Source organism: Cottoperca gobio, chromosome 6 (assembly GCF_900634415.1).
Source record: "Cottoperca gobio chromosome 6, fCotGob3.1, whole genome shotgun sequence".
In the NCBI taxonomy this organism is placed as follows: domain Eukaryota; kingdom Metazoa; phylum Chordata; class Actinopteri; order Perciformes; family Bovichtidae; genus Cottoperca; species Cottoperca gobio.
Genome location: NC_041360.1, coordinates 17491841 through 17516636, shown reverse-complemented (window position 1 = coordinate 17516636; position 24796 = coordinate 17491841). Strand labels below are relative to the sequence as shown.

The 24796-nt window shown below is 39.3% G+C and overlaps 2 protein-coding genes across 4 annotated transcripts; both read right to left on the bottom strand.

Annotated features, from left to right (window-relative positions):
• Positions 1–1472: 1472 nt before the first annotated feature.
• c6h15orf61 (chromosome 6 C15orf61 homolog) lies at positions 1473–2918 on the bottom strand. Its single transcript, XM_029432951.1, has 2 exons — positions 2137–2918; positions 1473–2038 (listed from the first exon to the last, which is right to left on the bottom strand). The coding sequence occupies exons 1-2, from the start codon at positions 2477–2479 to the stop codon at positions 1911–1913; spliced, it is 471 nt and encodes a 156-aa protein (XP_029288811.1). The 5' UTR covers positions 2480–2918; the 3' UTR covers positions 1473–1910.
• Positions 2919–3729: 811 nt separating this feature from the next.
• iqch (IQ motif containing H) lies at positions 3730–24651 on the bottom strand. Of its 3 annotated transcripts, none has more exons than XM_029432904.1 (21): positions 24511–24651; positions 24078–24200; positions 23890–23984; positions 23658–23733; positions 23288–23407; positions 21216–21318; positions 20994–21074; positions 20611–20798; positions 19952–20494; positions 18670–18736; positions 17652–17735; positions 17362–17546; positions 16166–16438; positions 15883–16071; positions 11292–11412; positions 10754–11040; positions 7398–7556; positions 6039–6161; positions 5347–5408; positions 4759–4867; positions 3730–4547 (listed from the first exon to the last, which is right to left on the bottom strand). In XM_029432904.1, exons 1-21 carry the CDS (start codon positions 24559–24561, stop codon positions 4491–4493), a joined length of 3096 nt encoding a protein of 1031 aa, XP_029288764.1. In that variant the 5' UTR covers positions 24562–24651; the 3' UTR covers positions 3730–4490. The 3 variants fall into 3 exon arrangements, with proteins under 3 accessions (XP_029288764.1, XP_029288766.1, XP_029288765.1); XM_029432905.1 differs by lacking the exon at positions 3730–4547 and adding an exon at positions 5906–5930 and having other exon boundaries at positions 4758–4867; XM_029432906.1 differs by lacking the exons at positions 21216–21318; positions 23890–23984; positions 24078–24200; positions 24511–24651 and having other exon boundaries at positions 23658–23669.
• Positions 24652–24796: the final 145 nt, after the last annotated feature.

Genomic DNA, 24796 nt, shown 5'->3' with positions numbered 1-24796 from the left:
TTTTGTTCATTTACAGCAGCTCATTTGCAGTCCAGATACGATAGACCTGCAGGTTCGATGTGTAATGCTAAGCCGCTGCCGGAGCTGAAGGGGTGCCCTCCCCTACAGTTTAGAGTGACTTAAAGGTGAAGCCCTGAAAACAAATACAATGTACTCACATGCTCCACAGTTTAGATTTCACTGACTCACATCATCCTGTAATAGCCGCACACAAAGCTGCAGTCGGTTGCAACCCCATGCAATTGTGTCTGGCTGTACGGCGGTATCAATGCAGCTCGTGGGTCAAAGGGTCAATGAGTAATTAAGACATGGTTGCCTGAGCATTCCCCATGCACACTTTCAGTCCTGATGAAAGGTTGGAAATGAAAGGAGGGGGATTTAAGTGCAGCCTGATACCATGGATCAGATTTCCATAAGTGTGTCTAAATGTTCCTTGTTCAAGGCAATTAGTATGATTAAGAGATAGTGTGGTGTCATCAAGCTGTTTAAGAGGATTTTTCGCATGAATTCTGCATGAGATTTACACATCTTTTACACAACAAAATTGCATAGAATGAAAAAAAACAAACATGCACTTTTTTTTTGGTATAAAAGAGATGACAGTAGTGCTAGCATAAGTGTTCGTTAGGCTTGGAAATGAATGAAAAGTCCCATCTTAAGACCACGTGGAAGGAACATTAAATTCTTTATATATGTGATGTTAAATTCCATTACCCTGTTAAACGGCCTTGCATAGGACCGGCATGTTTTACAAAACAGGGCACTCGTCAAGAGGCGGTACATTATGAACAGCATGTAGGACTTCAAGTGCAAAGAAGGTCAAAAGGTGCATTGATTTACATGTACAACAAGAAATTATTCGTACGGTTTCATTGTTGGTAAAAATGAAGAGGCGAAGGCCAGAAAATTGAGGTCGCTGATAAATGCTATTAGTAGGAGATGCTGAGGGGTGGAGAAATCAATATGGCAGTTTGTCAACCTGCCTCTCAGAGGGAGCAGGACTCTGCAGCAGAGGTAAGTGTGCCCTGTCAGCAAAGCACATTACCAGAAATCAAAGGCCAGTGAAGGCCTGAAGGAAAGGATGTAGATGTCTCTTTACAAAGGCCACACTTTGGTAATTAAAACCTATTTTATCAGACCTGTCTTGTCACTAGTTTTTCTCTAACACTATTGACTATCTGTTGCATGCAGAGTGATCACTAATTTACCTTTAAATAAATGAGCCAGGGTTATTTAAATTCCTGTATTTGTCACAGAAAATGAAGCAAAAGACTTGGTCGTGTCAAATAAATGATGCCACCTGGTCTCATTACTATGAATTATTAATACTTTTTAAGACTTGGGCTTTGAAGGAAATGTCTTATTTATCACAATGTTTTTTCACAAAGTCATCTCGGAAAGCTGGCTGACCTTTATGACCCACACAGGTGCTAAGTCCATGTGGCACAATAAACCATACAGCCAAATAATCTGTTATTTTTTATTTTATCTTTATTGTTAGTTACAAAAACATACTTACACAATGTATTGACTCTGAAGACATACACATTGGAGGCTGATACAACGTTCACAACATCGCTGTGAAAACATCCAGGGAAAGGTCTATTCTTTGAGAAATCCTAAACTTTCCATTAAACTTTAATGGAAAGTTAGCTTTCCGAACAAACGCTGTCAGTATCATATGTCAGTGTAATAACATGCATAACTGACTCCACTGCAACTTTTAAATCTTAAATAATTAAACACAAATGAACCTGTGCAGTCAGACAATAGGAGCACTAGTGACACAAGACGGCTTTTTTGTCAATATAGGTCCACCAGAACATCGCCGGGGGAACTGTTGTAAATACAGCAGCTTGGCAGACAAGAGTCTCTTGAAAACACACTCAAATGAGTGTTTTGTTCATGGTCTAATACTGTGCACCTTCTTCTTCTTTGTAGGCGAAATAGACTGTGACAGGTCCAACACTTGTCTGCACTGTTTCTTTAGCTCCCACCACCATCCAGCAACCAATGCCATAGGCCAAACATGGGATGCCTGCAATACAAGTAAACACTGAATATGAAGTATCTGCAGTGTTTAAACAATAATGTATTTGATGGGAATGAGGTAGAGCACTAAAGATATTTACTGACCTAGATTAAGAATTTTCAACATGGTGAAAAATGTGTCTTCAAAGTCCAGGTTCTGTGGAGGCGCTTTGCTACAGTGATATTTTATAAACGGGAAGCAGCCTGTTCTCAGGATCTGGTAGTTGGACCCCTGGACTCTAAAGTTAAAGTTGGACAGTCCGAACTGGTCATTGTGAACGGAGCTGTAGTGGACACAGTATGAAGTCCACGGCGGGAGTTTACGCTGCAGCAGGTGGCAGGTCAACACCTCCGAGGCAGCTGGCCGCGGGCCTGTCCTGCCAAATGTGCTCGGAAACAGGGCGATCTTTATAAAGACGCTGTGTATCTTCCTCAAACACTCCCTCATGACGTAAAGAAAATAATTCCTCTTCGCTGCTGTTTGTGTTTTATCACCTGGACTGCAGGCTAATTAGTCCACTAACACACAAAGCTTTACAAATTAAAGTTACCGACATTTTAAATCAGCTGATGTACAAAATAGAAACAGTCTATGGCTATACGTCCTTCAAAACAGTGGGACGCTGCACAGTGTGCACACAGGACACTTTACATGAACAACTAACGCGAAGCAAGGTTAGCAAACGTTTTTGCTAAATTATTTTGCAGAAGATATTCCGCTACATGTCCGGATAAACATGCTGAACACACATACAATTGATGTTAACCAGCTAAGAGAGCTGCTTGTGTAGAGAGCAACTATCTGTGAGCGCTTCGTGCTGTAGCGTTTGCTCTGACCTGGTACTCCTGCTAAAATCATCCGGTTGGAAACGCAGCGCTGTGCATTTGTTCCTCTTTAACCGAATTAGGTACTAGAACCTGCATTGTATTGATATATGCTCACCTGTTCACCGGATATTAGTCATGTGTGCCATGTGACCATTGGTACCATCCATAACCATTGCTTTAAATAAACTATTTGCAAGCTTTAACATCACTGACCCCAGTAGTAATTTTTTGTTGTTGTAAAAGTTTTGTTGGGCCCCTCACCATGTTAACAACATCCTCCATTAAGTACACACAAGATCCAAACATTGAAGCATTTTCTGGAATATTTCTAATCAACATTCAGTGGTCTGCTGTAGCTCAGCACCACGGACAGCAGTCCGCAAGCTACCACAACTAAACCAAACTTTCTCCATATCATCCAGAATTAATACTGATTATGTGCAACAAACAGCACACACGTTAAGTCAAGCTAGTATGCACACATTATGATTTCTTATTATTAAAGCTATACATACTGTATATGGTTTGTGTGGGTGATAAGTGATGTTTAAAGTCTTCAAACCAATTTAATACAGAATATGTAGATCCTTTTTTAGTAACTGTGCAGCAAATTGTGTGTGAATGCAAATATTTATAAAATCAACTCATCTGAAAACACAGTAAAGAAAAGTCACTTCAAGTTGTGTCCCTTTCTCTGGATGTAGAGGTGCAGGAGAACCAGTGAAATCCAGGCAAAGGTTCTGCTTTTAGCCTTTCAAGCCAACCTGATGTCACCTCATCAGGACCTGGATGAACAAAATAAAAATAAAATACATCCTTGCTGCAAATGTGTATATTTATTATACAATATTTGCACAACTAAAGCATGCAGTCAGAAAACAATCACAATAAGGAATAATTATGATAAGCTTACAACACTGGACATTTTGTAAATCATTTTGTAAAATTTCAACAACAAAATACAGTTTTTTCTTTAAAAATGATATTATACTTTACAATATACTCTATGATAAACAAATAAATATTGTCTACTTACAGAAGGAATCATTGGGCAATCAAATTACAGCCAGTACCAAAGTCGTGTGTTGCCACAGGTTCGCGGAGGCTATGCATTATGGAACATCTCACTAAACAATATACTCATATATGTTGTATACATCTGGGCACAAATCAAGATACTATTCCCTGCATAAAAACTACAGTTACATTTTATGTCTTTGTTAAATTAACGATTAATCTGCAATTCCCAACACAAAATAACACGGCTTTATATCATTTGAATGCATGAATACTTAATAAATTCATGAATGAAGCCTACTTATTCCCCAGTGGAATTACCTTGTGCATAGTTTACTGTATGTCTTTAATAGCTACCATTTTCCAATATTTAATTATATTCAAGCAATTAAAACAGATCACAAAAGCATTTATTATAAAATGTGCATGACAGATTCTGACAATGTTTTTATTTAGCTATCTGTTTGATCAACAGTGATTCATCTCCAGGATTCATGTATTCAAAGTATAATTAGACATTAAAACTGGCAAAGGCATGATGACTTAACTCGGTGAGGGTAAGGCAAGTTTATTGGTGAAGCAGCTGTTTAAGCAGCAGGTTTACCCTCCACCGCTCACATCTTGTTCTGAACAGTCATCTGCAGTACGTCTTCTATTTCCTTGATCAGCTCCTCCAAAACACAAAGTATAAAAGAAGTTAAATCACTACCCATTATTATTCTACACGAGTACAATCTTTCATTTGAAAATATATTAATGTGATTATAATATATATATATTATATTTTCTTCAGAAAAATCATTCCAGCTGACCAGAGCTTGACTCGAGAAGCAAGTTTCATGATATAGATGAACCGGGATCGTTAAGTCATTAACATGGTACCTTAAAATTGGTTTCTCCTTGCATTTTAGAGGGCGATATTTCCTGATGAATGACTGACAGATTCCGAGCAAAGGTCACCAGAGCTCCCTGGAGATCTTCTGAGACGGCTCTGTTAACGACACCCCAAACAAACGAGTTTACTAATGTCCCCCATGTTGCCAGCTAAGAAACAATCACCTTATTTGTGTGATTGTGGTGGTTAAATGAAACTTTCAGCAGACAACATCTTCAGTCTTTAGGGGGATGAGCACAGCTTGATTTAACTGTTACAGCACTGTGTACGCTAAAGGATTTGAGTGATAAATATGTTAAATATCCCTCTGCTTAACAACTTCTAGAGTTTGTAACAACATTTACAAAGCCAGAGGTGGCATGTTAATCCTCTAAAAGAATAGTCTCTTCTCTCAGTCTGGAGAAGTCTTTCATCCACCTAATCCTCTACTGTTTATTTCATGTGCTTGTCTATTTGAACAGAGTGAGATAAAGCAAACCTATACGTGTTTAGAATTCTTTCTCCTGCTGTTTAACCCTAAATTTAATTAATACAGCAATAGTATTTATGAATTTGATGCAATAAGAAATACTTACATCATTCCAATTCTGCATCTCTCACTGCTCTCGTAAACAGCAAAAACAGTGCCTTGCTTCCTCTGAAAATTAAGAGCCACAAACACACAGTCAAAAGAAGAGCCCTGTCACACAGTGTATATTAAAAGAGTATTCCACCGATTCAGCGTTGCTCAATACCATTGTTGTACTCTTGATGTTCAGTTTAAGATCCAAATCAATTGAACAAAATCAGAGATATCGTCTTTTTTATTCCATAAATTCTTCTTCCTTGTGAAAACCTGGCGCCTACATTACCCACAATACAACTCAACCAGCAACAGTTCGGTCAGAGATTTGGGTCGTGTTATGCTAGTGGCGGCTAATATAGCCTCGACCTGCTAGCCTCAAGTACAGATGAGGAGTGGAGATAAGAGCTTTTGTAATCTCATTGCTTCACACCCCCATATTTTTTAAATCTTCAAATTTGTAGTCTTCAGATCCAACTGACACTGACTCAAGTGACATCGCTCAAGGCAAATTATCCGACTTTGTGAAGCTCCCTCTGAAGCCACAAAGGGCTTTATACATATTTTCTTACCACAAAAAGTAGTCCTCCCAAAGACCTGTAAACAGACGTTGATGTGTAAAATCTGTGGACTTCCCCTTTAAGTGTAAAATGAACAAGAAGTAAAGATAATATAAAGACAAACAGATACATTTGCCGTTCTTACCTTCATGTTAAATCCTATACCATGAGCCTTGCACACCATAAAGAATACATTATGGTACAACATGGAAAGGTTAGAGTGAAACAAGTGGCTCCCTAAAACTGCATAACGATGAACCACAGGAGGCTGTAAGAAAAGAAGAAAGGGACACACGGTAGAACGTAAGTGTAGGATTGTTGGCAGTCTTTCTATAAATCTAAAACAAGACAAAATCATTTTATGTTCAACTATATTTGGAGTTAAAGTATAATAGGTGGTGGTGTGTGTAAAGTGGGTGGAGTAGCGATGGCTGAACCCCATACACATGTCCTTAGGGTCACTGTTGAGTTTGGGGAGTGTGTGTGATTAGTAAACATGATGAGTGTGGGGCACATGTGGTAAACTGTTGGGCCTTTCTTAATTAACTGCGGGGAGTAACAATTAATGTTTAGAAGACATGCCAAATACAAGATGAGCTTAATTGTACAATGCCAATCAAAGAAACCACCATTTTAGGGCTGTAAATGTTTGCATTACGACTGAGCGCACAATACATATCCCCATAATAGAGGGGTTCTGAGCATGCGAGTGTCATAAGTAACACTAGAGAGGTTGATTACTTAAAAGTGGCAGGGCTCAAGAGGATAAAAATGTTCCTGGTTCTCAGGCACCTCTGGGAGACAAAAAGAGCAAGCCTAAGCCCCTGTGAGCTCAGGAGATAGCCCGTAACTCGCTGTGATGGGTGTGTGCTTGCGGTTGTCAAACACAGGACCCTCACACAACAATAAAAGTGTCCAACAGGGATTTAATTGTGTTTGTAATATGCAGGCCCCTAATGATGGCCACTGCTAAAGCCATTAACCACTGCGGTGGCTCAACTGCTGCACTGAAGCACCAGGCCAGCGACTAAATGAATGTTTGATAAAATAATACAAGTCGCAGATTAACAAGCGTAAACTCAGGCATACTGCTAATAAAAGAACTCCATTGTTTAAGGCCTGGCACCAGGTTGATGAGGTGTTCAAGCATGCATACACATGCATAATGAAAATGGTATGAATTATTAATGTGTTGATTATTTAGGCTCATATATCAAAATGATAATGAATTCAGCACCTAAACACCAATTGAGCGCAGTGCGTAATTACATATTTAGTTGTATTTAACAAAATGAAGAGCAAAACATTGATCTATCTTTGTGATTACTGTAGTGATATTATGATATCCTCTAAAGTCTCAGCTTGCTTTAAACTGGTGGAATCTTTCCTGTTGAGGACAGAATCACTGTACAAGTAATACAACTTCAAATGTAGCATTTAAATTTGAAAAATGTAACATTACAAATGTTATAAACTGTACTTATAGGCAAATATAAGATGGTACTTTGGCAGCAATCTGGTTTTCGCAGCATTTCCCTTTGTTTGGCATTGGCACTTCTAAACAGCCTGTGAGGCAATTCAGCGTTCCTCCAGTCATCATCAGAAGCATCTGGGTCATGGCCAGCTGGTCACTGTATGTGAGGTCCAGATCAATAGCCCACACCTGCAAACAAGACATCGTGAACTATGTGTCACAGCAGAGAAAAACAGATACTATGAACTTAAATTCCAATTTAATCACAAAAATGGAACATCAAAGTATTTCACCCACCAATCCTTATAAAGAGAGGGGTCAGTACCTTTTAATCCTTACAGTGTTATCCACGTTGAGAGGCAGGGGAAATGAAAACACGGTTAATGGTGTGTGCTCGACAGATTTAGGTAATTCAGCTGTGGAATGACACGTGCACAAAGTAGATCCTTCCCTGTGTATTTGTATTCGGCCTGCCTTGGGCTACTTTGTTTGGCACAGGTCTGATGAGAAGCTAAGTTCAGATATGTATAGTAAATGGCATCATTATAAGTATATTAAGGGGTCAGGTATGGCCGTAGCCTTCTGCTTAAACAGGGCTAATTTTCCCAATAATAACCTAATAGCTATGCCCTCTCTTCAAAAGTGGCAAATAAATCACTAGTGAAGGAGTTGTTAATAACTAAGTGGCAGTCGGCTGCCTCCTTTTGCTGTTCCTATTTGTCAAAGTAAACGCTCCTGCCACTGAATGCAAATCGCTGCCTGTCTGAACGCCGCAGTCTCTGTACCCTGAGCCCTATATCTCCACTAACATATGGATATCTGACCATATACAGTACATCTCTTAGAAGCCACATTTCATTTTTTATTAAATTCAAATATATTGTGAAACATAGGTCATAGTCTAGAGCTGCAACTAACTTTATTTTTATTTTTCTATTAATCTGACAATTAGTTTCTGTATTGATCATTTCTTTCAAGTCAGAAATAGTGAAGAATTCTGAGCCCATTTTTCAAGATGACGTCTTTAAATTTGTTATTTTGTCCCACCAACAGTCTAAAACCCAAAGATGTGCAGTTTACAATGATATAAGAAAAATAAATTCTGCAAATCTGCACATTTGAAAAGCTGGAATCAGAGAAAGTTCGGCATTTTTGTTTGAAAACAGTCTAAATTATTAAACAATAAATAAGTAAATAGTAATAAATAAATAGCAAAACTATAATAAAATATTATTTTAAAGGGTGTGTCATACAAAAGAAACTGCCCTGTTTATACCAATGACAAATTGATAAAAATGTTTTTTTAAATATGTTAGAACATTTTAGGCAATATCAACTACAATGTTGTATTTGGTCCCGTGGAACAGCTTCCAATGAGAAAAAAGCCATTGCTTATGATTTGTAATATACATATATAAATAAATATAAGTAAATATTGTAATTTCAACATTTGACTAAGCTTTAAAGCACATGCAGAAAACAACAATACACATCAAATCAAAACAATTACAATCAGTGTTTTAATTAATGTTTAGCAAAAGTGCATCCCTATGTTCTCCACTCAGTCACCTTTACTGTCCGTAGCTACCACTGCATAGATAGTAGCTACTATGCATCAGGTTGATACCTGCGCCTGAGTGATGGACACACTCCACTGCGCCATTCACTCAACTCACTAAAAATCATACTCCAATGTCTCATTGTCACTCTTAACAAAGCCGTGGGAAATGTAAGCCTGGATTGTACCTGTTTTCTATTGCCTTGCATTTTCATTAAAAACCCTGATGCTGCAGCTGGGGCCCCGCCGTTCCACAATGTGAGGAAAGGCTGCAAGGGCAAACATATGTGACCCACTTCTTCCCATCAAATAAAGTAGGCAGCTTTTAGCAACAGGTTTGAATCTAAATTGATGTTTAAATCCAGACAGGTTTGCCCATGTGGCTCTCCTCTCGTGTGTGGGGAGATGGTTAAGAATCTGTCTTTAATGTTCCTCTCTCTATTGAAGCACATGCTGTTTATAGTCTGTTCTTAATTATGGTGTCGGTGAATCCCATTCAATTGTGGGTTAACATTGAAATTGAAAATACATTTTAAGGTTGTCATTATATCAAGTTAAAGAAAAGGACACCTTCAGTTCCTATGATCAATTTGAGAAATAGCATATCTTCTGATTTGATTGTCACTAACATTTCAATTTCATGACTAAATGAAATCCTGAAATGTAAAACATACTGTGAGATATATATTTACCTTCAAATGAATACAATGTGATTCAATCTATAGTCCATTTAAAGACTACTCACAAAAAATATTTCTGTATTTTAAGTCTTATAAGAACCAATAATACTGATGTTCTAAAATAAAAATATTTAAAGTTTAAACATAAAGAATTGCATTGTCTGAACACTGCTTTGCTCACACTGTGTTAACATCTAATCCATAAGAGACTACCCTCTAGTGGCAAGCATGCCCTTAGATAGTGTCATCTCCAAATCCATTTTTTTTTAATACTGTGAACTCGTTATAAATGCAAACAGTGAAGAGAAAAAAACCACACAAACGAGATTTATTGAAATATATATATTATATGAATATATTTCTAAATAATAGGAAGATGTATTGCTATCTGATGGATCTTTGATGAAAAACAAAACAATCTGAATACATTCAGAGTGCATATTTATATACTTTGTTATAAAAACCTGTTAAATAGCTCTAGTGCTTTCTCCCCTGTTTTGCAGGTTTAGTATTTTATAGACCATATTATAAACAAAGCATTTCATTTTACAGAAGTGGATCAATAAGCAGTCAATGTAGCCACATGTTAGGAGCAGAGGTTAAACCATCATAAACCAGCCCATTTCCAATATCATAAATCAACAAGGTTTCAACGAAACTTAATCCTGACAAATGAGATAAGGCTTCGATGGTGCCTCGCTATAATAACGAGACACATTTCAGCAGACCACTGCAGGTAAGCAGCAAGGGGTTAAACACTGACAGGGCATCCCTGTGAAGCTGCCAAATCACTTTAGAATGACCTATTGTCTGAAAGATAGGTGCCTCTGAATTTCTCGGCACTGTGAGGTTAAAGGGCAAGCCTTAAATGGTGGAATCAGTGTATTGACACGATAAGACTTGACAGTTTATTAGATGGCCTTGTGACACATTTGGTCTCTGTGCCCACTGTTTGCCTTGCCTGTTTTCCAAATCCCAGGGGAGCAGTAGGGGAGACACCTATCTGGTCAAATGGATCCCTGATCCAGCCTAACAATTGATCTCTTTCACCAATATGGTGAAAGAGAGAGCTTTGACACCCCATGCTGCAACAGCCGTGTATTTACCGTGGCAGCGTGAGCGAAGGCCGTCTCTGTCTTGTGTCTCACCTTTTGTTCCATGGTGTTGCGGTTCATAAAGGTAGCCAGGTCCACGGAGACGTAACCTACGAGAAGGCACTGTAGACAGGCCTGGCCCACTCGCATGCAGATGGATTGCAAGGTTTCTGGGTGTACAGAAGTCTGAGGAACAGTGGAGCCTATAGCTTCCAGTTGACAGGAGCCGTGAAGCTGGTCTCCGCAGGACAGCATGGTCACCTCACCCCCAGGCTCCAGCAGCAGATCTACTGTCAGACAGGTAACACTGTCTGAAGGGGGGTAGGCCTCCACCACACCGCCTGGACACACAGCGACAACAGAGGAAGGGCTTCAGTACAGACAGCAAAAAGTTACCAATGATACAGCAGCTGAAACTCTCCTGGCAGCTGTTTAACAACGAATAGGAGCAACATGAAAATTGTTAAACGTGTCAGGTCACACAGGTAACATCTGGGAACTAGGAAGGACATTGGAAATGAATGTTCACATATTCAAAATGGTTGCATTTGCAAGTAAAAAAGCATTCAGTGCTTGACAATAGGTATCTGACCTTGCCTGAGGAAGGTCTTCACGAAGCAGGCCCAGTTGGTATAGCAGGAGGTTTTAGCAGGCTGGGCGTAACGAGCAAGCCACTCTGGGATTTCATCTAAATATCGAAGCATTACAGACTCCTGCAGAAAGAAAGTTAAGGTGCATACTTGAGTTGGTGACAGATCTGAGGATCATTATATATGTTTGTTAATTCAAACACAAGTCAATACCAAGTCCTGGCTACTTTATTTTGTCCCATTATCAAAGCTGTCGAGGTTTCGACCACATTATTGGAAATGCCCTTGTGTTATCCGGATGACTCCAGTGACTGCTTGTTATCCTCGAGACCTTTGGTGGCTGCTTCAATTTCTGTGCGAGTGTCTGATGGAGGGTCTATCTGTGAGTGACAGCCTATTATCAGAAGGCCTCAGGAGTCTAATGGCTTTAACTCACAGCCACAAAGACAGCACCTGCCCTCAATAACAACTCTCTCCACTGGGCAGCTGATGAATGCCTAAGCTAACCCCATCTATCTGGGGATCAATCAGGGCTTGACTGGGATCGATATCACTCTTGTTTCTGTAACTAGGAAATGCCATAATGGTTTCACCACTTAATTACGCTGTTAATTTCTAACTTTTGTTTTAGGTGTCTCTTAAACAGTTCGGCGACTCAAGTACACTGTTTCCTCTGACAATGCTGTGATATAGTTAAAGTAACAACTAAACCTTTAGCTGTCATTTTATATCATATATATTGTGTTATAACAATACATTTGAATTCTAATGTTGACGGTTTGAAGGGTCCAAGTGTCTTCTTCCTTTAAATACAGGGTTCTGCATGTAATAATGTCTGTGTAGGGATTTAATTTGGTCATACACAATAAAATACGAGAAACGCGTCTGAAAGAAGACTGAATTCTGAATGGAAATAATGTCTTTGTTCTTTCATCGTTCTATCTAGAGCGTTACTTTGTTTTGAGTATATGCTGTCTGGCTTCACTGGAGACAGGGCTGGAGATTATGCTGTTGATATTCCAGTCATGTAACAGCCATCATCATATTCAAGTACTGTAAGAGGCGAGGTCAAACGCTACACAGTGATTCCCCCTATACAAACCATAAAGCACACAATGGTGCGGCAAAAAGTGTAAGGGAACGGTTGTCATTCTCAACGGAAGAGCAAGCTCACCCCAGGACTTTGCCTATGCAGTTCACAAAAACAGCAGGACAGGGAGGAAAGAAAGAGAGGTATTTTGCAATAAATTATTTGGACTTAAACTGCGTACAGTACCCTTTGATAGGATTCAAGCTTTGCTTGGTGTCCACATAAAGCCAAGCAATCTGGTCATAAATAAAATAGATGTTGCCCTGCCTCTTTGATTGCCATTTCATCTTTCCATTACATAGGGAAACAACTGAGAAGCTACCGTAGTGGAATAAAGGGATATAATCTGATTAGTCATACATTTTGTATGAATATTCATTTTCTGTATCGCTGTCTTCAACCTCAATCTAATGTAGACCATGACTAATTGTATGTGTAATACTAAATGAAACATTTATTTACTCTCTTGTTATCACATTCCCCAAATCTGAGTACAAGTGCAGCAACATTTCCTCCGTTTGCACAAAACACAAAGCAAACGTGGAAAATGTTTTAACATCTTATTAAGGTTAATTCAGGTTAATTGCTGTTAAGGCAGATCATTATAGATTTAAACTCCTCCATGCAATCACAGACTGCACAATGTTTAGACAGACAACATCTGCACAACATGTCCCTGCACCTCTTCAGTGGTAGTGATTATCAAATGACCCATTTCGTTGACAAACTTAACCTAAATAAGGTGTTGCTCAAGATCTGTTTGTACACAGCGTGACCAAAAGAAATACTCCATCTGTTGACGCTATTAGGTGTAATTTTTACCCTCTTGTGCCTAATGATCCATACGCAAGCTGTGTGAGCGCTTAAGTGTGTGTGTGTGGGCCCCTTGAGGCATTGCATGGGTGCAGATCTACATGTCTTTAACCTCTCACTGTGTAAATGCTAAAAGAGGCCTGGGGGCTTTCTGCAGGCTGAAACATTGTGCCGGAGGCTGTGGGCCTCACAACATTCAGAGAAACAAACTCATCTCCCAGACCTCTGTGGAAGCTAAAGTGTGGATGCGAACACTCCTCCTTCTTGTTGTACCCTTTTAGGCTTTCTTTTACATAGCCAGAAGGGATCTGATTGTTGGTATTATTCTGAGAGACCACATGGTATTCTTGTGAGTCTGGCGTCTTCATGCTGAGCCCTTCAGAACAAGCAATAATTACAAAAATATGCACACAGTCTGTGTAGACTGAGGCCAAGTATACTCTCTGATCCCCCTCTATAGTGATTATAAAGGGTATGAGGCATTTCACTGACTTGTATAATATACACTTCAATCACTTATTTGTTCTTTTTTTTGTAAACAATGATCTTGGTGTTAATCTTGGTAATTATGAATTCATATTTAAAATGCTTCATTTGATCATTTGTGTTTCATCAATAATTAATTAAATTGCTACTATTTTCATAAACATAGCTTTAGACACTGAGTGCAAATATTCACTATCTATCCTATTCACTAGCTGTCATTGCCGTTACAATTAGGTCTACTTCTTTTCAGCAAAGTGCTACGTTAATGAGTGTTATATCTCAAAATATACCGCCATGTTTAAACATCCATCTCCAGTTTCTGCTGTGAGGAGAGGATAGCGAGGAGATGCACGGATATAAAATATTCATATGTTTCTATCTAATCAACAACATTGTTCTGTAATCTTTCAGCATATAGAGCCAAATTGCTATCTTCAATATACACAAGTACAACAGCAGAAGGACGTTGTAATACATTTTAGGCAAAAACAATGTCGTAAGAAAAGAAATCATGCAATGAAGAGCACAGGGTGTGGGCTTTGCTTTGATTAAAAGAGCAAGGTGTAAAATAAAGGCCAGTTAAAGTGTTGTGTCCATATGGCCCAGAAGCCCCGAGGCTGTCGGCTTACACTGGGGGCCTCGGCACTCTTCCCTCTCCATGGGACCCCAGCTGGTGAAACAAACCCCATTTACTTTCCTGAGCTGCCTCAGCCACCATTATGGACCTTGGCTGTAGCTCAGCCACTCTCCACTGCCATAATTAACAGCACCAATGCCTCAACAATTACAGCCCCGCACTACACATACACTATGAATCAAAGAACGAGCTAATAGGAACAAAACAGAGTGAGCCATAAGATGCTTGAGATGACTGCTGTTCTTTCGAATGGAATAAAAAGTAAAATCGTTGTGCTCCAAGCCCACAATCATTAGCCTGTAATTAGTTTACACAAAGCTCCCAGTTAAATGGCAAAATACGGTAATTAACACATGACAGAAAATCAAAGGCTACTTTGTAAGCATATGAGAAATAAGAGCCAGGGGCTCAGAAGCTGTGTACAGATTGCATCGGTACTAAATGAATGGTTTACCAATGACTAAGTGCATTTTATTTGTTTTGAATAGGTGTAAGATTAAATCTGAATTTTTGAGGGGAAAGCAGATGTTGATATTTTAGATAATAATTACATTGTATTTTTACTCAAATGTTCTCTTCACAGATGGCTCAGACCCATCCAATGGGTGTTACAGACAGATGGAAAGAAAAGGTCAACGCTGTAATGCTAGAGCAGAAGATCAAAGCAACATCATCAGCTGCAATTAAGGATGAATGCGTTTAGTGTCATCTGTACTTCGATATACTTTCAAGGCATGTGTAATACAAATTAAATCACATATGAATCTATGGGACAATACTCTGCACAATAGTTAAAAATATAGAAACATATAGAAAGAGAAATAAATGCTCTGTTGGCCAGAATGTGTACTGGGATGTAATTGTCACTGGCAGGTGTGTTCGGGCATTTCTACCTCTGGACAGGCTCCTATTCTCCTCAGTACACATCGACACCAGTTGATGAGAGTGCCTCAGAGAATGGATATCGGCTATGTGCATAAACAGATATTGTATCTATTGATTTAATGTTGTGTGGCTCTGGGGACAATGCTCAGAAGACTGTACTACAGGGACCAGCATTGTGACTGTTACCTTAAGACACCCCATTCTGGGCTAAGTGATGGCAATCTCTCTGACCCCGCTGTGACCTATGCTTTTGTTCATTCAATGACAGAAGTGAGACCTTTTTGAGCCGTCTCATCTCAACAAGGAGCACAATCTCCATTTTAATATCTAGTTGTTACTGTAATGTTATCTGTTAAGTATCTAGTTGTTACTATAACTTTAAATGGCCGATCCCTCGTCGGTATGAGTGTAATAATAATAGCAATAAACTTTATTTGTATTGCACTTTTCTAAAAAACAGCACTTTGGAGGGAGCCATTAAAACAAGACATAATAGTAAAAAACATCAATTTAGGCAGAAGTAATAAGGGAAATAAATGAAAAAATAAAAACGCAAAGCAAAATTCCAGCAAATTCAAAAATAAATTGCATAAAAGTAAGTGTATAAAAATGTCCTTTAAGAAGTGGTCCTATAGTTTATGATAGGGAGGGAATGATGTAATCCTCTGAGTCGCATCTTTACCTGAATCCATTCTGTGTTCCATAGCTCAGGACCATAACGATGGCATTCCTGCAGGGCCCAGTTATAGCAGCTAAGATGGCATGCATCACAGTACGCTGTGCCACGGCCACCGTGCTCAGAGTCCATCTTGAAGAGCCATCGCTGCACATCAGTGTTTTGAGTCATGAGACTAGCCAGTGTTTCATGAAGCTAAACCAAGAGAGACATGTAAACCAGGCACTGATAAAATACCTCCTGCTGTAATGGACTTTATATGATGCATAAGCATTTCTTGATCTCTGACCTGGTTTAGCGAGTAGATGTCTCCTTGACCTGGGGCTACATCAACCTCTGCCCCCGCGAAGATCCTCCTTCCTCCAGACTTGGTGCTGTAGAGCTGCACAATAGCCGGTTCTGGAGCCAGGATCGGCACTCCCAGCTCATCAGCCACTGCCAGGTCATCCACATGGGCCACTCCACCCACGATATAGGCTTGCTTCCCCTGGATCAGGTTCCTGATGCGCTTCAGGGTGCGTGGACTGTACTTTAGCAGCGTGGACAGGCACATGTTACGGGTCTGGAAGAGAAGAGGAGAAAAACAATTCTGCTGCAGTTAAGAGTTCTAAGAATCTTCCGAGGGTTGTTTTTTGACCTCATTTATCTCCGTGTACACACAACAGATCTATTGTTATAGCCAGCAGTGTTTTAACCTCTCCTGTATTCCAGCAGGTTGAATTGATAAAAGCTGCCTGTGGGAGGCCTCCCCTATCCTTCACATCTTTAATGTGTGCTAGCAATGAGCTCCTTGGGAATATAACTAATTACTTCACATCTGTATTTATTTGATCCACATGGAATTATCCCTTCTGTCACTGGCAGAATGCGCTGCCAGCCATGGGTAGCTGTGATTCATCTCAGCAACACGTCTGGCACAGTCTGACAACAAAACAGCAGGAAAATCAATAGAAAGAAATGAAGAAGACCATGTCGTGTTGCACATTCAATCTGTGCAAAAGGATTTAAAAAGACGAATAGAATGGCTGTATGTAAAAAGACAATATAACAACTCCTTCCTCTTATTCTATTGAGATAATCAAAACAATTCGGAATTTTTGAAAATACAGCAGTAAGATGGAATAAACTGTTAATAAAAAACTGATATAAGAGAAAATTATTTAGAGACCATTATATGTATTTTAATTAAGTATAACTTCATATAGCTCTAGTGTGTTTACTTTGAAATAACACAGATGTTTAATTTCAAAAAAAGTAAAAGAGAATTAAAAAACATATTAAACACACAGAGTATAACACAACTGCATAATAACAATCTCCTCTAGTACCCTCTAGAGGAGAATTCACAAACTACAGATGCTTGTAGCACTCAAAAGTACAATCCATTTCTCCACAGTAAATTCTGAGATACTGCTAAATGCATTGTGAGGTTTATTCCTTCAAAGTTTACGTTTGTGCACAAAATGTAAATGTAATTGACCTTACCGGGAAATAATCTACAGCCTCAGGTGTGAGGATGATGAAGCGTCTGACGGAGACGGATGTGGCCTGAGCGGTCCCGGTATCGTCCTCGACTGTGGCTCCATCACACTTCAGGAGGCTGGTGTAATAGTCCAAAATGTCGTCCCCCAGATGCCGCGGACATACGTAGATCACCTCCACATTTTCATCTTAAAATATACGAAGACAAAGAGGAAATAACATGTTTGCAGAAAAACACACAGAGCAAATTGCAAAAGTCTGTTTATAGCAGTTAGGTTGTGAAAAGCTCTTACCTCTAATATCACACAGTCTGCTTATTTGGATGTTCTGTAAGATGTCAAATCCCCTTAAGTTCATTCGCTGGCTCTGAGAGTATCCTGTCAGATCAAGGTCACAAAAGCATGAACAAGAGATTCATATCAGCTCTATCAACATCAAGTGCCCTCAGATGTGCGCGCTGCTAGACTTGAGGGCGGTGTAGTTAAGTCTAATCACACAGTAGTGCGATCTAATGATTAATGTAGCTTAATAACTATCAGGTGCAGTGTTTGTCATGTGCTGAGCGTCCTGTTGCAACATGTCCAGCCACCACTGAACTACATCCAGTGGTGCCTGCAGGATGTTACTCTCTGTCTGTCTGGATTTCTGCCTGAGAGAGAATCCTCAACTGAATCAAGGTAATTAAATGATTGGATTCATGCTAATTAACAACAATGGGGTTCAACTTTCTAATTATCCTTGCTCACACAGCACTCTCTGTAGCCACCCCAAGTGCAAATAAAGCATTCCATCTGCTAGTAATTAGGCTTAATAATTTTAGACAATCGCTTAATGATTTACAATGCACATGCCTGATTACAGTCTAAATGTGAGTGCCATGGTGAAATTAGAACTAGAACGGATCATAGCTTGCACTCTATGTGTAGTGCAAAAACACAGCAGCGTCTTCCTCGTGTGTGTGTTGTTTTTTTTGCACAGCAATAAAATAAGACCTTTGTGCCTCTTGCAAATATTCAACATAATGGCTTTTCATTTGCTTAATCTGCAAATTAAATGGCGATTGAGACTAAATTGTTCAGTTCCCTGACATGGGGACTGTCATCATCCTGTGAGTGCTTTCCTGCAGAGAGTCATTTGAACGAGACAGAGTGCCTCCACCAGGGCCACAGACTGGGGCGGAAGAGTGGTGAGACAGGGGATGTGTGTGTGTGTGTGTGTGTGTGTGTGTGTGTGTGTGTGTGTGTGTGTGTGTGTGTGTGTGTGTGTGTGTGTGTGTGTGTGTGTGTGTGTGTGGCAGGCAGAGAAAGCTACCTAATGAAGGGATGTGGATAATGGTCCTCTTGGAGGACTGGATGTGTTTCCAGTTGGCTGCCAGATGCTGGGGATGGAGAAAAGGAGTGATCAGAGAGGGGACTGCTTGAACGCCTACACACACACACACACACACACACACACACACACATCCACACGGAAACACACACACACAAATCATCACTGCATAGCTAAAACACATCAAGCCAATCTCTCTCTGGGCTAACTGAAGCAAACCAAGCATAAAATACCACCTTAATTAAATTAAGCGTTTACTTTAGAAACATCTTCTCACAATTAATTCAATCAGCAAGGTACATGATGCTACTGCCAGGGGAAGATTAGCAGGCTTAATTAACAGGGTATGAATGTTTAAAGAGTGAGAACATATATTTAGTGCATGTATACACACACAGCGATGTTAAAACTAAATGAACTTGTAGACACTAATTAATGTTGCATCAGTGCTCTAAAAGATGTTCAACCCAGATGACAGCACAGACATGACATCTACGCTGAATGGGAAAAAAATGTACAGAACATTATGCATCTAGGAAAATTGTGCTGTCATACCGCTCTATTGAAGAGCTAAATAGAAGCATATTTTTATTTATAAGTTTTGTTGTTGCAGAAATAAGTTAGAAATGTAATGAAGTCAATCAGTCATCACAGCTAAACATGGCATATACCCCCAGATATCTAAAGATTTAATATCAATACATTTAATCAGTTTTGGTATGGTTTTATGTTTTAGAAATACTCCATTAAAACTCCATGTGTCCAACTCAACTAAAAACCTTTACATTATGCCACTGCATTTACAATCATTACAGCTGCAAAACAATCATTTCCCCTTTACAACACGATGTTACGAAAACACAGATTTTGATTGGCCTTATGTAAAACACTGACATTTTAGACTGAATGAGATACATAACTTTAAAGTAACAAGTTAAGATGTAGAAACATCATTTTCTTTTCTGTTCTTTTTAATGAACCTGTTTTTTTTTCTAGAGTCAAATGGTTATAATTGCATTTTTAAAGTACAAAGTAATATGAAATTAGGTAGTAATTTAATTTTGAAAATAAATGATAATACCTCAGATGGAACCATGTACATTCACACTTTGGATTGAGATGTATTTTAATTTAGAAGTCATAAATAAAAGTCTGACTCATTTTGAGAAATAGGGGGGGGGGGGGGGGTGAGAGAGCAATATTAAGTAAGAGAGAGGGAGACAGAGAGAGAAAGAAAAAACACACCAGATATAAGCAACATCACCTGTGCTCTGCTGCGGTAATTCTCTAGTTGTCTGAAACGCCGGGCCTGCAGGGATCTCCTGACACGACACATCTGAGTGTACATCAACCATGAGATAGCGATGGTTCCTGCCGCCCACTTGGCCCGGCAGCGGCGCAGGTAGGCTGTCCGGGCCAAGTAGCGCCTCCAGCTGGACTGGATGTGGATGGCAGCCGCCTCAATGCCTCCCTCTCCCTTGTAGCGCTGACCCGGGCGTAAGACCAGACCCGATACCTCCTCCCAGTTTTCAAGCACTGAGAGGAGGCTGATCACTGGAGCTTTTCTCCAACCGTCATCCCAACCATATCCAAACTCCGCTAGAATTTCCCCGCTAACTTTGGCTAGAGGCACAGCAAAGTCCCTGAGCAGCTTTTTCAGGGCCTCCAGAGCATCCACCACACTGCTCCAGCACAAGCTAAAGCTCTGCTTAAAGTGACAGAAATCTGTCGCCATCGGGTTGATCTGTCCCTTTATGATGGTAAAAGGGTATTTGCTGATGTTTACTGGACCGTGCACAGGTAGATTCTACAGAGCACAGGGAAACATGGGAGAGGAAACCAACCCACGCCTTGAAGGAATTGTATTGTCTTTGATCATCTTCTTAATTTAACATCTATTTAAAACAATTACAGTATTCTTACCTGAGAGCTTTTAGGGATAAGATCGTTACTGCCTTGCATCATATCCTTGTGTTCCACGCTCATGGAGGTTGTGGAGGGAGGCGGTGTCTTGGTGGTGCAGAGCAGTGTGCATTCACTGCCTATTCTTGCGCAGGGGGATCCAGGTTCTGTTTCACATTTCAGCTGCTTGTGACACCTGGACTTTGAGCCTATCAGACATAAAGTCACAAACAGACAGGTTTAATTGTACTCTATCAGTGATCAATCAGTTGCTAACAGTCATCAATGTAAAATCAAGTGGGACCTGTCCTTACTACAGCAGAGTCACTAAAGGGTTTGAACTAAATGACAATCAAAACAGTGGCAGGACATTGTTAGTGTCAATATTTACAAAGGCAGCGGACCTGTCTTAGAGGAATATGCATCCTCTCTGGGGTGAAGAGAGGCAGCCTTGTGCTGGATGGACATATGAAGCAAACTTGTATCTGGCACATGATGGAAAAAGAAAATTAAAAAACAATTTAAAAAGCACAAACATCAAACTGACATGCACACTCAATGAGCACTTGTCTATAACAGATGTGAGGTGTTCGTGTTGGTGATGAAGCGGTGAAATGTCTGTTTACCTGTCCCCATGTCTTCTTCAGGCATTGCCAGGCTATGACGGCCTTTTGGTTCAACGGCCGGGAGACTTGCCACAGGGCCAGTGATTATTTTGTGATGTTTTGCCTTAACAGAACATTTTTATAATATCAGCGTTCGTACATCTGATATAGATAACATCAAAGCAATGCTACCAGATCCTGGTCATGTATTTCCTTGTTCTGCCCTAAAAAGGTTTTTTTTTTCCCACAGCTGAAGAAGCTTCATCAAACTAAATGCAGCAATTACAAATTTGAGAGCTTGAGCATGTTTAAATTGAACGCCTTTTCTTCAGCAGTTCTTTCTTTTCTAGCGATATTGTTGTAAGTATAGGATATAACCAACCATTAATCAGACTCATGCATCTTTCAAGCAGAATAAGTATAAAGGAGAGGTCTGCTATCGCCTACATGATTACAAACAATAGATTTTCTGTATTCATTAAGAATTGAAGAGAGCCATAAAACTGGCAATGACAAAGTTGTAAACTGTCCTGCAACCCATCTAACCCTACATCAATTAATCACAAAGTAGCCTTACTTAGGTTAACTCACAGCAATTCTGTACTGCTAAACTTTTACATTTTTAAATGTTAAATGTTTAAAAGTTGATTTAATGGCCTAGTTTAATATAAACATAAAACACAAAGTTTGTGCCGTTGATCCTCCAGACTTGTCACCTAATGTCCTCTACTTTGTTCTCCTCAGACCACTAAGCTCTCTGACAGACCACAGGTAGTAGCCAGGTGCTGGGAGAATCTCCCCTCAAAGGCACACATCTGTCTCAGATGGGGTTGGGAAAAGGTGGCACCTTTTCTAAAATTGCTAAAATGCAAAAGCTCATTTCCTGGCATGGGTATGGCGGAGAAGAGCTGGCCTGAGTTGAAGGAGAAAGCGGCAGGCAGAGAGCCAGTGGTTAGCAGTTGGGGAAGCTACGGCTGTCTTATTGGCATGCTGGACCAGGTACCCACTTCTGTCCTGAGACAGCTGTAAACCAGTAGCCCATAGCACGGCAATCAGGCGCCTGTTTCTTTAGAAGAATGCTGATGTGCTGCAATCTGCTGCTTTCCGCTTTCTGCAGCCAGCACTTCCATCTCTCCTATATCAGAATGACAGTCTTGGCCGCTATTTCTCATGTCAGGTATAGATTACCAAAAACATATTGGAAAAGAAAGTGTGTAAAATATATCTAAAACTAATGCCGACCTTTGCAAAGATTAATTTGTTTGCTGTGACAAGAGCTGGCTGTCATCACTGAGCCAAGTGACCTTTATGTCACTGTCTCTCTGAGCATGAGACTTGAAGCATCTATTAATGCAGACATGTACCATCACTCTTTACTAAAGCATAAAGTGTCTTTAAGAGAGTAAGCATCAGGGAAAGGAGCGATGATATCCAATTAATCTTAGTTGTAGCAGAAACTCCTGTAATGCTTCCTAATCAAATCTTTCCTGAGGCATGTGCTGTATGTTACAATTATTATCAACAAAGACTCAAGACACAGGAATCAATTTCTCATTGTGTAAGGCAAAGAAATGGAGAACATAATATTATTCTGATTATTATTTATTAAAATCTGCTCCAAAATACTAGATGTAGCCTGTTTTCTGCAACTAATAAAAATATTAAATTCTCCTGGGTGTTCAGTTTTACAAAGCCACAGTTAAATTAACTGCCACCCACTCTACAATTGTTATGTATACTACTCCATCAGACAACACATTGCAATACATAATTATAATAGAAAAGCTGATTCAAGAAGCATTTTAAAGTTTGTAGTGTTTACTTTAAACCCACCTGGAGTACACCTTACATCACTATGAGGCACTAACATGAAGGTCACATAGGTATACTTTTAACATTAATTCTAGCATCAATACATTTGACAATACTTGTCATGATACCGATGGCCCAAAAAACATACTGTATTTTGAAAGTACTTAATAACCTCTCTGTAAAGTGTTGTTTCTATGGAAAACATGCATGGCATATAAATGTAATACTCCCCATCTACAGCTAAAGTTATATTATTCCACATTTCTAGTCAGATTACTTACTGTATTTGTGCTCCTTTTGTGGACATTAGGGATTGATATCCCATATTTCTGGTGTAAGATGGCTCTGTTGTTTGGGTGAGCGGGATTACACAGCAAACGCATGGTTAGCGCTGACTTGTGCTGAAGGAGACAGGTAGGAAATAAAAGTTTTTAAACTTTATTGAGCAACAACAAAGATGGAAATGTGTGTATGGCTCTGCTAAGCAGAACAAGCATTCATGTGTTTTCCTCTTGTCTCAAATGCTGCTCTATCACACCATATCTACATTTGTTTCTCTTGTCTGTCTTAAATGTTATATACAATGGAATAGTTTAATTTTTAACTAACTTAATAATAATAATAATAATAATAATAATAATAATAATCTACCTTTTCCTCAGATGAAGGCCCTGGAAGGTCTTCCCTTTGTGGACGTGCATTAGGGACACTCTCCAGAGCAGGTTTCCTGTGTAATGTCTCAATGTTAGACTCACAGTACCCATCACCAGAATTTATACAATTCTAAACATACTTCTTAAGTGTTCTAACAATGAGATGGTGAAGGAAAGTGTCCCCACTGTAGACAATTATTTGGTAACAATGCATGTAAGCTTCTCATTACCATTTGGGAATCTGCTTGTTTTTTTCTAAGTCTTCAATTCTTGGAAGAACCAGCAGCTGCTTAGTCACTGTTTTCAGATAATCCTCTGCATGCTTCTATTTAAAATCAAACAAACACAATTTTTGATTTGTCTGATATATAGTCAATATTATTGTTATCAGTGCTTCATTTGCATGAAGCATCCTCACCCTGATGCTACTCTCTGTCTTGCCAATGGCAGCATCCAAGGCTTGAATGTCCAGAGTTGTCCCCCTCTCATTGATAGTGATGTTCTCAAGACTACATTTCAGTTGTCTCAAATCCTCTTGAACCTGTAAAATATACACTTAAATATGTACATAATGTGGATAATTGGCCTAAAAACAACCAACCATTATAACAACAATTGACACTTGTTGTTGCATATTGTTGTTATCTACATTTCTAGTTTTAAAAAGAAAGAGAAATATTAACGTTATGAAACATTTAGTTATTTTCTGCACTTCATAATCTAGAACACTTCTTAACTTCTTGAGTCTATCTCAAAGACTGGTTATTTAACAAATAGCTGAAGTTAGATAGATTACCTAACCTCTAGTTGTGGCCTAGCGTTAGCTAGTTAGCTCATGTAGACGACATTACCTGAAATAAAACTGCTCCAAACTTATCTTCGTTTTTAAGTGTGTCAGACATTTTCTTGTATTGGGTTGTTAACAAAAATAAAAATAATATAATTCGAACATGTGTCAGTGTAAATATATAATATTGAAGACGTTAACTACTGTAACCAAATCAGTTAGCTATGTTAGCTACTCATCAATCAAAAGTCTTCCAACAGTTCTCGTAACCATGACAACGAGAAGCTAAGTTTTAGAGTTGTGTTAATTCCCCGAGTACAGTCTGTCAGACAGTCCGTCCAAACGAAACG